Source organism: Pygoscelis adeliae, unplaced genomic scaffold, assembly GCF_000699105.1.
Source record: "Pygoscelis adeliae isolate BGI_AS28 unplaced genomic scaffold, ASM69910v1 Scaffold230, whole genome shotgun sequence".
Lineage (NCBI taxonomy): Eukaryota > Metazoa > Chordata > Aves > Sphenisciformes > Spheniscidae > Pygoscelis > Pygoscelis adeliae.
Window position 1 is genome coordinate 39465 of NW_008823914.1, and position 14313 is coordinate 53777.

The 14313-nt window shown below is 39.8% G+C and overlaps 1 protein-coding gene across 2 annotated transcripts in view; it reads left to right on the top strand.

Moving 5' to 3' along the window:
• NEK6 (NIMA-related kinase 6) overlaps window positions 1-14313 on the top strand; it is a 43095-nt gene that overhangs the window by 14430 nt on the left and 14352 nt on the right. For both annotated transcript variants that reach the window (XM_009318763.1, XM_009318769.1), the window contains exons 4-6: window positions 1474-1584; window positions 5148-5256; window positions 6515-6622. In XM_009318763.1, coding sequence (XP_009317038.1) covers window positions 1474-1584; window positions 5148-5256; window positions 6515-6622 — 328 coding nt within the window. The remainder of the gene's footprint in view (window positions 1-1473; window positions 1585-5147; window positions 5257-6514; window positions 6623-14313) is intronic.

Genomic DNA, 14313 nt, shown 5'->3' on the forward strand with positions numbered 1-14313 from the left:
ACGCACTGTCACAAAAAATATGTTTAAAATCTTGATATCAGTTAAGCAATGCTTGGGTCTGAGTAAGTTGGGTTTTGTTATACCTCTTCAGAGGTGTGCAGTCTTCATTCCTTGTTACAGTTGTCATAGTCTGATGTGTTTTATTGGCACGTGGTGCCAAGGCTTAGAAAAAGGCTTGTTTGGCTGCTTGAACTTCCCGATGCCTAGGGATAGGCTTAAGTGTATCTGCAAGAGCCGTATGCATCGGGTGTGCCATGATGGACAGTGCCTGTGACGATGTGGGGGGAGAAGGGTAACCCTGCGTTAGGTGTCAGTGGTTGTGATTTCAGTGCTTTTTTGGCTGGAAGTTGATCTTTGATCAATGTACCTGAGAGCAGACACTTAAAAGAAATTTCAACAGAAATGGTGGCCTGGGGTATTTATTTATTTATTTATTTGAGGCTTGGTCTTGTGGGAATGTTCTTCTCCTGATGCCTGCACATGGATCCCATTAACGCTAATGCGCGCTAGTGTCGAGGCATTGCAAAGGAGAATCTATCCCCTAATGTGCATGCAGAGAGGAGTGATTAGTATGATGGATCATAACAGTGTTTCTTTTGGCTTTGTAACCCCTGGAATAGACAGGTTGAGTCACAGCTGTTTAGTAGATGAAATGCTCACTTTAGTAGTTTCTAAATTGACTGCATTTCTAAGAGCACAAGACAGATAATCTAATGCAAAATGAGCAAGAGAGAGTGAATAGAGAGATCTAGATACTACATTATCTTCTAAGCAATTACAGTTTTCCACTTTAAGAAACTCAGACATAAAATATTAAAACAGAAATTTTAATTTGTTGAGCCTGTTTCTTAATTTAGTCCTGTGAGTAAAGCGTAACAATCTGAAAAGATGCAAATTTTTAAGAAACACAGGAGGAAAAAAAAAATATTAAAATACCAGTTGTGAATATAAGAAAAAGCTATACTGAAATGAAGAAAGTAATTAGTGCAGATGCAAGCATAAATAATCAGAAAAATAGACTGACTTATGCAATTTGTGCATTATTTTCCTCCATCAAAGTTTTAATTTAATTCTGTTCTTATTCTAAGGGGCAAAGAGATCTCAGGGAGTACTGTACCCCAACAGTTGGGTTCGTTTTTATATTTAACGGGGAAAAAGTCAGTTATTGCTTAACAAAGTTTCTTTCAGGACATAGCCTTTTCTGTTGTAAATTCGCAAAATATTTAAAAGCAGTTTCACCCTATTTTGGGCCGTATTGCTTTTTACTCAAGACAACTTTATTATGCTGTGCTTGCGATAAATGATTTTTCTTACAGGATTTTTGTGTATAATAACCCAGAGCACAGTTTGTAGTTGCACCTATTATGAGCTGTTTTGTATAATGATTAAAAAAAACAGTACAGGTATTGTATCTTGGAGTTGTCGTTACTTACAGTGTTACACATTTTCTTCTTGCATTCCCGCTATCTGCAGCAACTGAACCACCCCAATATAATTAAGTATTTGGATTCTTTTATTGAAGACAATGAACTTAACATTGTCCTGGAACTGGCCGATGCTGGTGACCTCTCTCAGATGATTAAGGTAAGGATGTGTCAGTTCTAGAGGTGCTACAAACTTTCAGAATTAGGCAGAGGCACGAGGCGGTGGGGGTAAGCACATCTGTGCTAAAGCACTTTTAGTCTCCTCTTGTGGTTTTACACACCCACAGGGTGCTTCCAGAGCCTAAACCAAAGTGTCTGGTGGCATTTTAAATACACCAGGCTATGCCACTTGCTTCTAGTCGCTGCCCCGGAAGGGAGCAAGCCTCTGTATGATTTGGTGGGACGTGTGTGGTGTTCGCAAGGTTCATTTATCCAGTCTGTGATTGATGGGGACATTTAATTATTGTTAGATTTACTATTCACATAGCCTGTCTGCCACTCTGAAGACACTCAGAAAGTATATTGACTTTCTTTGCAATGGGGATTTGGGTTTGAGAAAATGTTTCAAGTACTTGTTCTTCTCTTATGTTGCTCTTAGGAATACTTGTATTGCTGCAAACCGGCTTTAGTTAAGCTGTTACCACCTGCTTTTATATTTTCTTTGACGTGTTAATCTTTAGACGTACATCCCTTGTGAGAACAGATGTGTTACATCATGTTTGTTAGCACTCTCAACCTTCTCTCCATGTTTTACCTGGTTTTTTGCCATCATTATTCTGTAATTATCATAAATGAATGTTTGGAAAGTTCTCCTCCTCCTTGTTGTCACAGTTAAAATATCTTATTAACAGATTTGTTTTCTTTGCCAGCAGAGCTATGAGGCACTAGGCCAAAGGCTGTCAAACAAGTTATCCATTTAGTCCATAGTCAGCGGCTAAATTTACAGTATCCATGAAAATCTGCTCCATCTCATAGGAGAGTCCCCCTGGGTGAGTGAGCTGGGAACAGGCAGTTGGCAGAGCCATTCAAGGGGAGAGCCCCAAAATTCCGGATATGGCCTTACTCCGCAGCCTCTCAGTAGCAGGAGCGATGGTCAGATCTGCCCCGAACCCGAGAGATGAGCCAGTGGTGACCGAAGCTGTGCGTGCGGGCTGGTGCTGCTACCTCGACTGCACGGTGACTCGCGCCAGAGGCAGCCGCCTCCTGCAGCCGCGGGTGTCAGGGTCTTGGTTGTGCTCACTGAGGGTTGTCCTTCTGCCCGGGGAGAGCTCATGTATTTTTATCTTTCACTGTTTTCTTGTGGCTGCTCGTATGTTTTACCCTTTTCCCAACAGATTCTGGGAAACTTGCAGTTTATCTCAGGCTTTTAGTAGCTGTGGTTAAAGATGGAAAAAAAGTGAGGATTGTGAGAGCAGGAGTTAGGGCTGTGATCATCATGGGATGTGCTAGTGTTTTGCTTGACTTTTAAATCTTAGCCTATAAAAAGTTTTACCTACGTAATTGTTAGATATCGTCATATAAAATACTAGCTTTTTTTTTTGTCATTTACGGTTTTTAGTTTAAACTTTGCCCTACTGATAAATATGTTCATTTATCTATCAGGGTTGGTTATTTAATTTTCTTAAAATTACTTTTTATGTCATTATAAATAGGAGTTACATTTCCCAAAACATAATTTGTAGATTCTGAAGTTGATAACTTGAACGGCACTGTAACTTCTGTTCTTTCTGCCAGCACTCCCCAGTCTGGTCTCTTTTCCCACGTGTCTATTGCAGGCATGAAGAAGATGCACTAGTTTTTTTCAAGGTCATATAAATGATGTTTTTCCATTGGTGCAAATATTTGAATTCCATTTTTTTTTAATAAAAGGAAAAAAAAAACTTAAAAACAAGAACAAAAGTCTCGTCCTCAACATAGCTTTAACTGAAGAAGTGGAGTTTGCCTGCTGCCCCTCTGTGTCACCCCCACGCCCCACTCGTCCCTTGGGAATTTAAGCTTATGTGAGGATTCTCAGTTTCAGCGAGGCGGTAGGAACAGCAGTAACAACACTCTGAAGGTGCCAGAGTGATAAAAACAGGGACTGTCTTTGTCACGCCCCTCGTTCCTGCATTATTTATGAGGTATTGTAAAGCTGAGGTAAGAGAGTGCTGCAGGATAACCCACTGGAGAGTTGGGGCTTTCTTGTAAATGTCAGGCGAATCTTATTGGACATGACATTTAGAACATTATCACTTGTGGTCTTGCATATCTACTCTTAAATACTTTAATGAGAATTAAATAATATTATCATGTATATAGCACTTTATCCCTCACCCTCTGTAATTCCTCTGTGCTCTCTATGAAGTTTTGGTTTGAAACTGTTGCAGTCTGTCAGATTTGCTGCCTGGGGAATTGCACGGTCATGCCCCTTCACAGCTGATCTGCAAAAGAAAATTTGCCATTACTTGAGTCAAACATGAGCCAGTAACAGCATTTCACATAAAATATAAAATGTGACAATGGACATCAGATGTCTGTACTTGGAGGAAAAAGTGCAAGATGCAGAAAGGGGCAACAACCAATTCCCTTCCTTTGTTCTTGCTCTTGCATGCTGCTGGTGGAAATTCTCAAGGGTACGATGCAAAAGAAATGCAGTTGCAGTGTGCTAGAAGGGTGTACAGCGTTTCAGAGACAGTCGTTATCCAACGACACCTTGTATATCAAAGGATGAGGATAAATCTTAAACCTCCGGAAATGTATTATGTGTGTTTTGTTAATGCTCTGGATGAAGAACTGTCTCAGTAGCTAGCACAGCAGGAAGCAATGAGAAGTCAGGGTCCAGTAATCTGAAGTAGTGCGATTTTGGGATGCCGTGGAGGAGGCGGTCATGCTTTGCGTGTGATGTGCACGGCTGTTGTGCATTTCTGAAATGGCAAAAGAGTAGTTGAAGATACATAATGTTTAGCCTTCACTGAAGTGTGCAGCTGGTTGTTCATTCCTGTAATAAGTTGCTTGGGAAGAAGACTTCAGTATTCCAGAGAATCATCCATGCTGCACTCCTTCATATTGTGTGCTTTATGCTTAAGATTATTTTATTTGAGAGCTATTAGCGCCCAGAGGTCCATTGAATCCAGACTCGACTTTGCTTGGTGCTGCATAAATACACACAAAACAGTCTTTTTCTAGATCTGTGTCTCTTGATCAGTAGTGTCTTTCTATCTCACTAGAGATAGTTCATTTAGTTTAATATTCCTATTACGTATGAAGTAGAATATATTGTTCTACCTAATCACAGAAGAAACATGGATACTTTATTGATGTTCTGGCCATCTTTTAAAAAGGGGAAACAGATTTCTTTATTGTTGTTAATAGACTGTACAATAATGAATGTTTACAAGATTTTTTTTTTAATGATCTTTTGTTAAGGCAAAATATTTGAGACATTTGTTGTTTTGAGGCATTAAATATGTTTTGCAAGGTAATTAAGGAGATTAATGCTAATTATAATTGGTGTCCATTCAAAAATGTCAAACCTATTTAAGCATATTTTTCATAACAGTTGTTAATTAGTGAACTGCATTGAAGTTTACATACAGAGAGAAGGAGTTAAAAGCTAATCAGAAGGAAAGTCGTGCTGCTGCAGATCTGGAAGACATGAGCAACCTGCAACTCACTAACACAAGTCCAGGAACGAGTCAAATATGTTGCTTTTTCACTGATCTTTTTATTTATTTCCTCCCACAGTATTTTAAAAAGCAGAAACGGTTAATCCCGGAAAGGACGGTGTGGAAATATTTTGTGCAGTTATGCAGTGCAGTTGAACACATGCACTCCCGCAGGGTGATGCACAGAGGTAACATTAATTCAGTCTCTTTTCACTGAATAATAATATAATGTTCCAATTAGTAAGCGCCTACATTCAAAAACAATTATGCTGATGTTCAGCCAATGCATGTTTAGAGAGGCTGGAGCTTGCAGGATGGATTTCTCCTTCTGTCTCTTTGCCTCATTGTTAAAGGATTCAGTCCGAAGTGAGTATGGTATTAGGAAGATGAGCTGCTTTGTATTCCAGACACTGATATTAAGTAGAAGTGTCAAACTTGCCATTAGAAAAGTGTCAGAAGTAAAATGCTGAGACTACTGGATACAGTGAACTCTAAGAAATAGTCTTCATTATATTAGCTGTGACCTTAGAGAGTTTAAAAGAGGTTTTTCTGTCTTGCGAGCTTTTCTGAAATGTTAATACAAATATGCCCCATACTTTCATAACCTGTTCTCAGTTTTCATTACTTATTTTTGAATCTCTTGTCTTAGAACTCTTTGTAACTTTGAGCTCTATCCAAAAATTATGTTGCTGCTTTCAGTGTAAATGAAATGCTTTCTGAAGGACTTGACCTGGGAAATGCAAATATTCCAAAAGGCACCAATACCAATCTCTGCTGCTTGTTATTTCCTTTATCCTTTGAAGTAGTGAATTCTTCACTATTTTTTTTTCCAGCAATATGATACCATTTTTGCTCCTTATACATGCCCTGATGTGGTTTATCAGTTGTACTTGAATTAGGTCTGTAATTGGTGGCTGAAATTTGGAGCGTCTCGCATTTAGTCTGCTTTAACGTGAGGAAAGAGCCTCACTAACTCAATCCTGACATGACTGCTTGGGAAACTGGGGTTCTAGTAATTTTTACACTCCATGAACAAACTGGGCTGTATAGAGCCCAGAATTTATGTGTATGTGGGACAATAATTTGCCCTTGGTGCGAGGGGACCATGGCGGGCAGTACGGTTTCCTGTAGAAAACGATCATTTCCGAAGAGAAGCGGACTCATTTCTTTGATTTCCATCATTTAAAGAGGTTGCCTCTATTCTGTTGTGCTGTTTCCTACATTTTTCCCTCATTGGTATTTCTTGTGTGCTGGGAAGTATACTCTGATTTTTGTGTATGTGCAGAGCTTGAAGTCTCGGAAGATTGAGCTTATCAAAGCTGTAAAGAAACACAGTTCTGCTCGAGCCTCTTTTGTACAGAGCGTGCTCCAGGCTATGTTTCTGTTGCAGTATTAGAACCAAATAACCTTTTGAGGCTTTGACCTTTTACCTTTTTCTTTTTGCAGACATAAAACCAGCCAACGTGTTTATAACAGCCACAGGGGTGGTGAAGCTGGGAGATCTTGGATTAGGCCGGTTTTTTAGTTCTAAAACCACTGCAGCACATTCCTTAGGTAAGATGGTACTTGTACGGTTGTCAGCTGTGATGTTCAAAAGAAATGGTGTCTGTCCTCTTACTATGACAGAAGCTTGATTCAGTGGATGCATACTATGTTTGCTATGATACGTATTTTAAATACTCTTCATATGAAATTAACAGGTATTTCTTGTTTTAAAACTCCACTTGATATTTTTTTTTCCTGGAAGGTCTGGCCTGGTAAGTGTATGATTTATAGCAAATGTAACAAATGCAACTTTTCCACTTGTAAATGGCATGTTTGCCTGCACTCTGCTTACTGGAATTAGATGTCACACCACCACCATTTTTAGCAGATGCTGATCAGCAGTCTTATCCTGAACAGGGGTTGTGACTGTCGTCTGAGGTGATGGAAGCGTTCAAAGCCCTCACGGTTCATCTGTTCCAAAAAGGGACTTCGCTTGAAACTCAGCTTAGGCTTTAAAGATCCACGTTTTCTTAATGTCTTCCCCATATCTCAGGGTTGTTTTCCTGCTCTTCTGTTGGTACAACTAATTGTTCTTGCCAAAGCATAGTACCTTGCTTTTATTTTGGACGTGAGGAAAAATTTCTTTACTGAAAAGAGTGGTTAAACATTGGAACAGGCTGCCCAGGGAAGTGGTTGAGTCACCATCCCTGGACGTATTTAAAAGACGTGTAGATGAGGCGGTTAGGGACATGGTTTAGTGGGCATGGTGGTGTTGGGTTGACGGTTGGACTCGATGATCTTGGAGGTCTCTTCCAACCTTAATGATTCTATGATTCTATTCTTATTGAATTGTAAACCGTTCCCAGACTCTTACTTGCGATCACTCTGAATTTTTATTCAGTACTCTGCTGTGCTTTGGTTCATCCCAGCTTCTTGTTATCCACAAAGGCAATAGTGTTGCCACGGTCCCCTGTTGTTAATGCATGTGTTCAACAGAACCAGAGCTATCACTGTCTTGTAGGACTTCACTTGGAAGTAGCCTTCTACTTTGACAGGGAACTGTTTTTTCCAACCAATTTTGCATCCATTAAGTAGTTTCATTTAGACAGATTTAACAGTTTGCTTATAAGTAAGGTTATATAAGCCTTTGATAAAAGCATTGAAATTGTAATACATCTGTTGCTTCTGTTTCCCTCCCTCTGAAGCCTCTTAACCTTATCATGGAAAGAAATTATATCATCTGTCATGATGTTTTGTGGACCAGTCATGATGATGATGATTCGTTTCTTGTTCTTTTTTCTGTGTTTTACAAGTAGCATGATTATACCTCCCATTTTTCTGGGAATTGAAATTAAGTTGACTGGTTTAGAGCATCTGGGTTCCTCTCTCCCTCATTTTTACTGTTAGCATTAATTACAATGCTATAGAAAAGTATACAGTATATACAGTTCATTCTTTAAGTCTTAAATATGAAGTATTTCATAATTGTGTCTGTAACCTCTTGAGAGGCGACTGATTTTCCATTTTTATTAATGGATCTCAATTTTTTGAGTCACAAAGGTACTTCTGTGTTACAGCAGCAGAAGAACTTTGGCTTTTAGTGCAGTATGTAAGCTCTTTTACATTTAGCTCTCTCAGATTTTGGAACACAACGCGTTTGTTTCACTATTTGTGCAATGTCTTCCGCTGAGTGTGAGTCTTGCTTGATTTGTTTCTTATATGCGTACAAACTTAATTGATAATACTCGCCAACAACACTGGGGCTCCTCAGTACACAAGAAGGGAAGATACATGCCTTATTTTGTGTGTGCTTAAAAAAAAAAAAGGCATTTCTACAGTTTACTTTCATAAAATATTAGGAGATTTCTCTTTGCATCAAAAGCTATCCTAGGTTATATACACACACTATACTTCATAGATTAAAATAAATCCTCTTCACAGAAAGTTACAATCACGCCATCTGAACAGGCAAAAATACGATCATGTCTAATTATATGATCTTACCTAGTTTGACTGCTGCAGTTATTATATTAATAAGAATAAATTGGGGCTTGGAAACTGGCTGCACATGTAAGCCAAGCTTGTGACCTTTATCAGGGTTGCTCTCTCTTAATTGAGAAAGCTCGTGTAGGAAGAGTTGAGCCTCTTCTGTATGAACCTCGCCCTTCCTCAAATCAACAGCATCCTGGAAACAGGTGAATAAGGTGCAAAACACTAAAGGAGTAGCAGTGAGTGATACTGGAGACAGTGTGTTGTGTTGTGGGAGGGATGGACACACCACCATTCCAGTGGTTCTTGTATCCAAGTAAAAAGAACATTTTTACAATCAAAAAATATGCAGACTTGAAGCTTTTTTTTTTTTGTAATTTGCCAGACATATGGGTTTTGTAGCAGCGGGAATTCTACTGATCTTGGTTTTGGTTTAATTAAGACATTTGTTTAAGTAGCCGTGAGTGATGAACACCCTGCAAACCAGAGTGTGGTACCCGCGTGGACCCAGGCTGCGATGCCGGGCAATTCCCGTAGCCGTGTTGCCCCGGCAACCACCCTGAACCACAATTTCTCTGGCTGCTGACCCATGAATTGAACACGCGGCTTATGCAAATATATTCATCTAATTTTTTTCTTTCTTTGTATTTGCTAGCATCAGACTGGCATAAAAGGGCATTAGGCAGTACCACGACCCGTCTGACAGGTGTACCACTGGGCTGCGGCAGCGTGGCCGCTGCCGCGTCAGGAATGAGAGCCGTAATTAGAGCAAGGAACAGAATGAACGTCAGATGAATTACCAGGCAGCAGATCATATTTGTCAGGAAGGATTGCATACATAAAAATTAAGTGACAGTACATGCCGGGGTAATGAAAGAAAAATGAAAGATTTGCCCATACACAGCTCGCGAGATGCAGGCAAACGCCTTGCTCGGAGCAACGGCAGGATGCCTGACTGGCGGCACAGCCAGTCGGGAGCATTGCCGGGGCAGGGGGCGACTGTGAGGCAGGGAAAGCCCTGGCCCCTGGAAAACCTCCACGGGCAGACCTGCGAGAGGGGAAGCATGGACACCTCCTGTCTCACTGAGTAACAAAACTGCGTTGGGAAAGGCAGCAGTATTGTGGGATGGGTGAGAAACACCAGAAACCGGCTGGAGGGGGTGGGTGAATTCACCAGGTGGCACCTCTTCTGCCGCTTTCCCTTTTCCCTGTATGACTTGGGAGAGAAGGCAGGAGATACTTTTCCATAAGGGAGAGCTCTTCATGCACAGCCTTTACCAGACAACTCCCATGTTTTAAAGGTAGTGAGTGTAGCTAAGGTGAATTTTACTACTCCTTGTTACAACGTGGTGGCTTACCGTCCTTCCTTCCCTGATTTAAGCTCCCCTGTGGCAGAAGCTCCAGGATTTAGTTTAATGGAGATGGACTTGCATATCACAAAACTTCATTTTATTGGGGGGCGTAAGAGGGAATGGCGGAGCAATTCAGCATGAAATAAGGACGAATGTTTTTCATTTTTCTTTTTTCAGTACTGCTTACTATTTTCTTGAAAAACTTTTACAACCTGTTCTTACGCAGTTTATAATGCGAGCATTTTACTACATTCATAGTCTTTTTTTTTCCCCCCATTTCATTTGTATGGTTATTTTTTTCCCCAGAGGAGCCGTATGATACCTGTTTGACAGGCTGTTTCACTACAGAAAATGACTATACTTAACCCAGGGCTTTGCACCCAGTAATGATGAAATGACATCTGGATGCTGGAGTTCGGGTGTGTGACACCATGCAGTTTGGGTTGATTTTACAGTACTGGTGTGTGATGTGCTTCCAGGTGTCATCTCTTTCATTCAAGATTTAATAGGGCTAGGAGCATTTTTTTGTCTGTTTTAATGTTTGATTGTGTCCATTATTTATTTTGTTGATCTCAGGCAGGCATCCAGGGGAATATCTTGTCAGTTAAGGCTATTCTAATATGCTTGTTAGAAAGTTTTAAGTCATTAATTTTGCTATAAAACCTAATTAATTATAAGACAAAAATTATAAATAGCAGAGCATATTTAAAAACTGCATAGACTTTGGAAAACTTAACAGTAAGCTGGTAGATTTTACTAGGAGCTGTAAAATAAAGAATTTCCATTAATATTAAAATGGATAACTTTATTGTGAACTGGTATAAGGCCCACTTTTAGCCACATAAACTTGGCATTATGCAAAGCTTCTGATTGGCTTTACATTTTGAAGAAAAGAGAGAAAAGAAAAAAAAAAACCAAAAGCAAAAACCAGTTTTACACAGAACAGTCTTGTTTTGGAGCAGATGATTTATTATTTATTCTTGGACAAGAATAAACTTGGAGCAGATTTTCCTTTTGGGGGATGCATATAAGTCAAAGCTTCACAGTTTAGAACGTGCAAATAGCCGTGAATTGGAGTACGTGGGGTGTTGCATGTTCCTTGTTGGATATGAGGGCGAACAGGGAGTAACTGCAGTCATGAGAAGACCTCTTTTATAAATGGACTGTTTGTCTTTTTTTTTTTTTTCTTTTGCTTGCAAAGCCAGTTGGCCATCTGAAACAAAATCACAGTACTTCAAGGGGCTAGTAAGCAGTACTTGTTAAGAAAAAACGGACACAAGAAATTCATGTAAAATTTCAACAGCTGATATTCTGTGCATTTTGAGAAATTTTGCCCTTCTGGTCTGTGCCTGTAGTACAATATTTGTGGAAGAAAAGATTGCTGCAGAGTTACTGCAGGTATATTGTACTACCTACGTGTAAAAAACAAAACGAAAAAACTATAGGGACTTCGGTAGGGTTGTGTATGTAATTAAATACTAATAAGAAAAAAATAGAGAGCTTAGAGCAACAGGTCTTGTAAAAACAGCTGCAATATTATGCACAAAATATTTATTCTCTTGTAAGAATAAGCAGATCTAATCTCCCCCCCCCCCCCCCCCCAAACAATTAGTGGGGGTACCTCACACTGAGATCTGAAGGAATTTAAAGTGTATTTTAGGGCCTTTGATCACTGTTTCACTTTAGCTAATTCTCAAAAGTTGAGCTAATTCCCAAAATCTCCTTCTGGGAAAAGACCTCAGCCTTCTTGTTGGAAATATATCCCAAGTAATGCAAGCGTTTAGAAACAGATACTTATGAACTAGACTCCCTTTAAATAATGCTGTAAATTTTTCTTCGTAACCTACAAGCATGTCTGGAGACGTGAGACAGGTGAGAGTTGTGGACTTTCATTTTCAAGTAGAATTGCCTCCCTGCTGTGTTTGCACCACCGGATATTATTAAAACACACTGAAATATTTTTCTCAACTGTATGTATGTTCATGGAATATGTAATGGTGTGTCTTACCTGTTAAAGCTAAGCTAATAGTTCTGGAAATACTTAATTATTATTTTGAAAACTGGGTGGTTTGTTGTTACTCATGGATGGCATCTTAGGTTTTTGAGCATAGTTCTTTGCCTTTTTCATTTGTAATGAGCATGTTTCAAAAATCACAAGTATTTCAAAACATTGCAAAGTTTGTTTTGACAGGAGTTGGAACATCTCTAGAACGAAGGAGTGCTTTAATCAGTATTACCCCTTTGAGGCCTGCGTTGCGCTCTGATATCTCTTGGTTTGAAACTGGGAATACTCTGTAAAGATACAATAAAGGTCAGAATTTGTTAGGTTCTTTCATATTCAGAACTCTGTTCCCTGCTGTGAGAAAGAAAATGATAGATTCAGAAACTCTGTTCAGCTCAGTATTAAAGATTAGCTGGAAGGTGCTGGTGAAGGCAGAACAATAAAAGCATTCTTTATCACTTGTTCTTCTTGTACTTTGCAGCCAAATATGGCTATGGAGTTTGATTAATTTCAAGAGATGCTTATTTTTTATAGCATTAAAAAACCCCAATGTACACAGCCTATTAAAATATTTGGAAATACTCTGCACTGATTTCAGTCTAATGACAGTCTGCCTAGAGGTGTGGGAGACTGCTGTGGCAAGAGACTCGTCTGTGGTACATTAAATTCAGTGAATGAGACTCTTGATAGAGCTTCCTAAAAATATGAATCAGATTTTCTCTTGTTTCTGCCTGTGTGCAGCTAAGGATGAATTTCACAGGAAGCATTGATCCCTGGCTGAACTGTATTTGCACAGGGAGAAGATCTGTATAGAAAATAACGATCCTGTGTGTGACTGTACTAATAACCCGGCCATTGTCACTTTCACAACAACACAACTCCTCTGATTCAAGCTGAAAAACATTTTTAAAACGAGTGAGCACGATCTTCCCTGTGTAGTGAAAGACTTGCTGAATTCAGAAGTAATGTAGCTCTTTACCTGGGTGTTTCTCTGGCAGATGTGGGAATTCAGCTCAGAGTACCTATGCGCACTCGTTGCTGTAGTTGCACAGGTAGGGCTTTTAATTCAAACTATATATGAGAGCAAAGGAATTTGAATTTTATTTCTGGAATAACTTTTCTGCCTTTGCCTATGTGTTTTCCTGGTGAAATGAGACTCTGCTCTTAATCTAACTTGGAATAATTAGCATTTCCCTAACTTGGGTGTTGCAGATATCGCAGAGATGTTCTGGTTTGTGTGGGTGTTGTAGCTGTGCACACAGACAGTGCTGGGGAGAGTAGGAAAAAATGTTCTGGTATTGCTGAAGTATGCTGATATTCAAGTGAAGTGTTTCGACTTTCAGGAATAGAACAGGAAGAATGCTTACTTAGTCATAATCTTCTCTACCGTTTTGCGACCTTTATAACTTTAAAGGCATTACTCTACCAGCTGGTGATTAATATTGAATTTGAACAATATTTCGTATTTTCAGCAGGGCAAATGCCAAAGAAAGTTTCTGATTAATAGTCTCGGATTAGACTATTCTTGTCAAATTGACTAATGTAATGCAATGGTGAGCCCCGACTGATTGCGCTGGAAGCCTTGTGCGGTTTTCTAGAAGATGCTCATTACAGGAGATTCCCACGTAATGTTGGACAGGCCATAAAGAGGATTGGGCTTGTCAGTCTTTTATCACGACAGTTATTTAAAAATTAATGCATCAGTTCTGAAACGCAGAGACCTGCTTGTTCGTACATTTGCTGACAACACTACAGTAATGATAGGTAAATGTGCAAGGTAGACTTCATAAAATCAGCTCAGGCGTGGACTGCTCCACAGACATATTAATATAATGGAACAGACTAATGCACAGAAAATCAAATATGGGCTATAACGCACTCATCCGTATTATAAACCCTGTCATTCTGCTTTGATCGAAGGTCGTTTTGAGGCATTATCTGAAATGACAATTTTAGCCTACCAAGCAGACCCCTGCTAACATGGAAGGCAAGGCCGTAACTTTAGAGCCCACACGTTATTATTTGCTCTCAGCTTGTCGCGCAGTGACCCAGAATAACAGATCGCAAGAACAGCAATGGCTAGAGGCCGCCCCTGGCACCAGCACTCTGAAGCACGAAGACTTCAGGGAGCAAGAGTGGGAATAATCTTTGTGTTCCCTCCTGCCAGTTGCGTGCTGCTGTCTGCCCGTGCTCAGCTCCCGTACTTGCTGTCAGTGAAGGGCTAGCATGTCTTCTGCTTCATCTGCTCTGTTAACTCTCCTGGCAGATTTGAGAAGAGCAGCAGCACTGTGAAGTTGAAGGTAGGGAAGTGTCTTACACACTGGTGCTCGGTGGGGACTTCCAAAACTGTCTTCAAGAACTTCACATAATGAATCACCATTTCTTCTGCAGCTGCATATTTTTAAGCAGGAAAATGA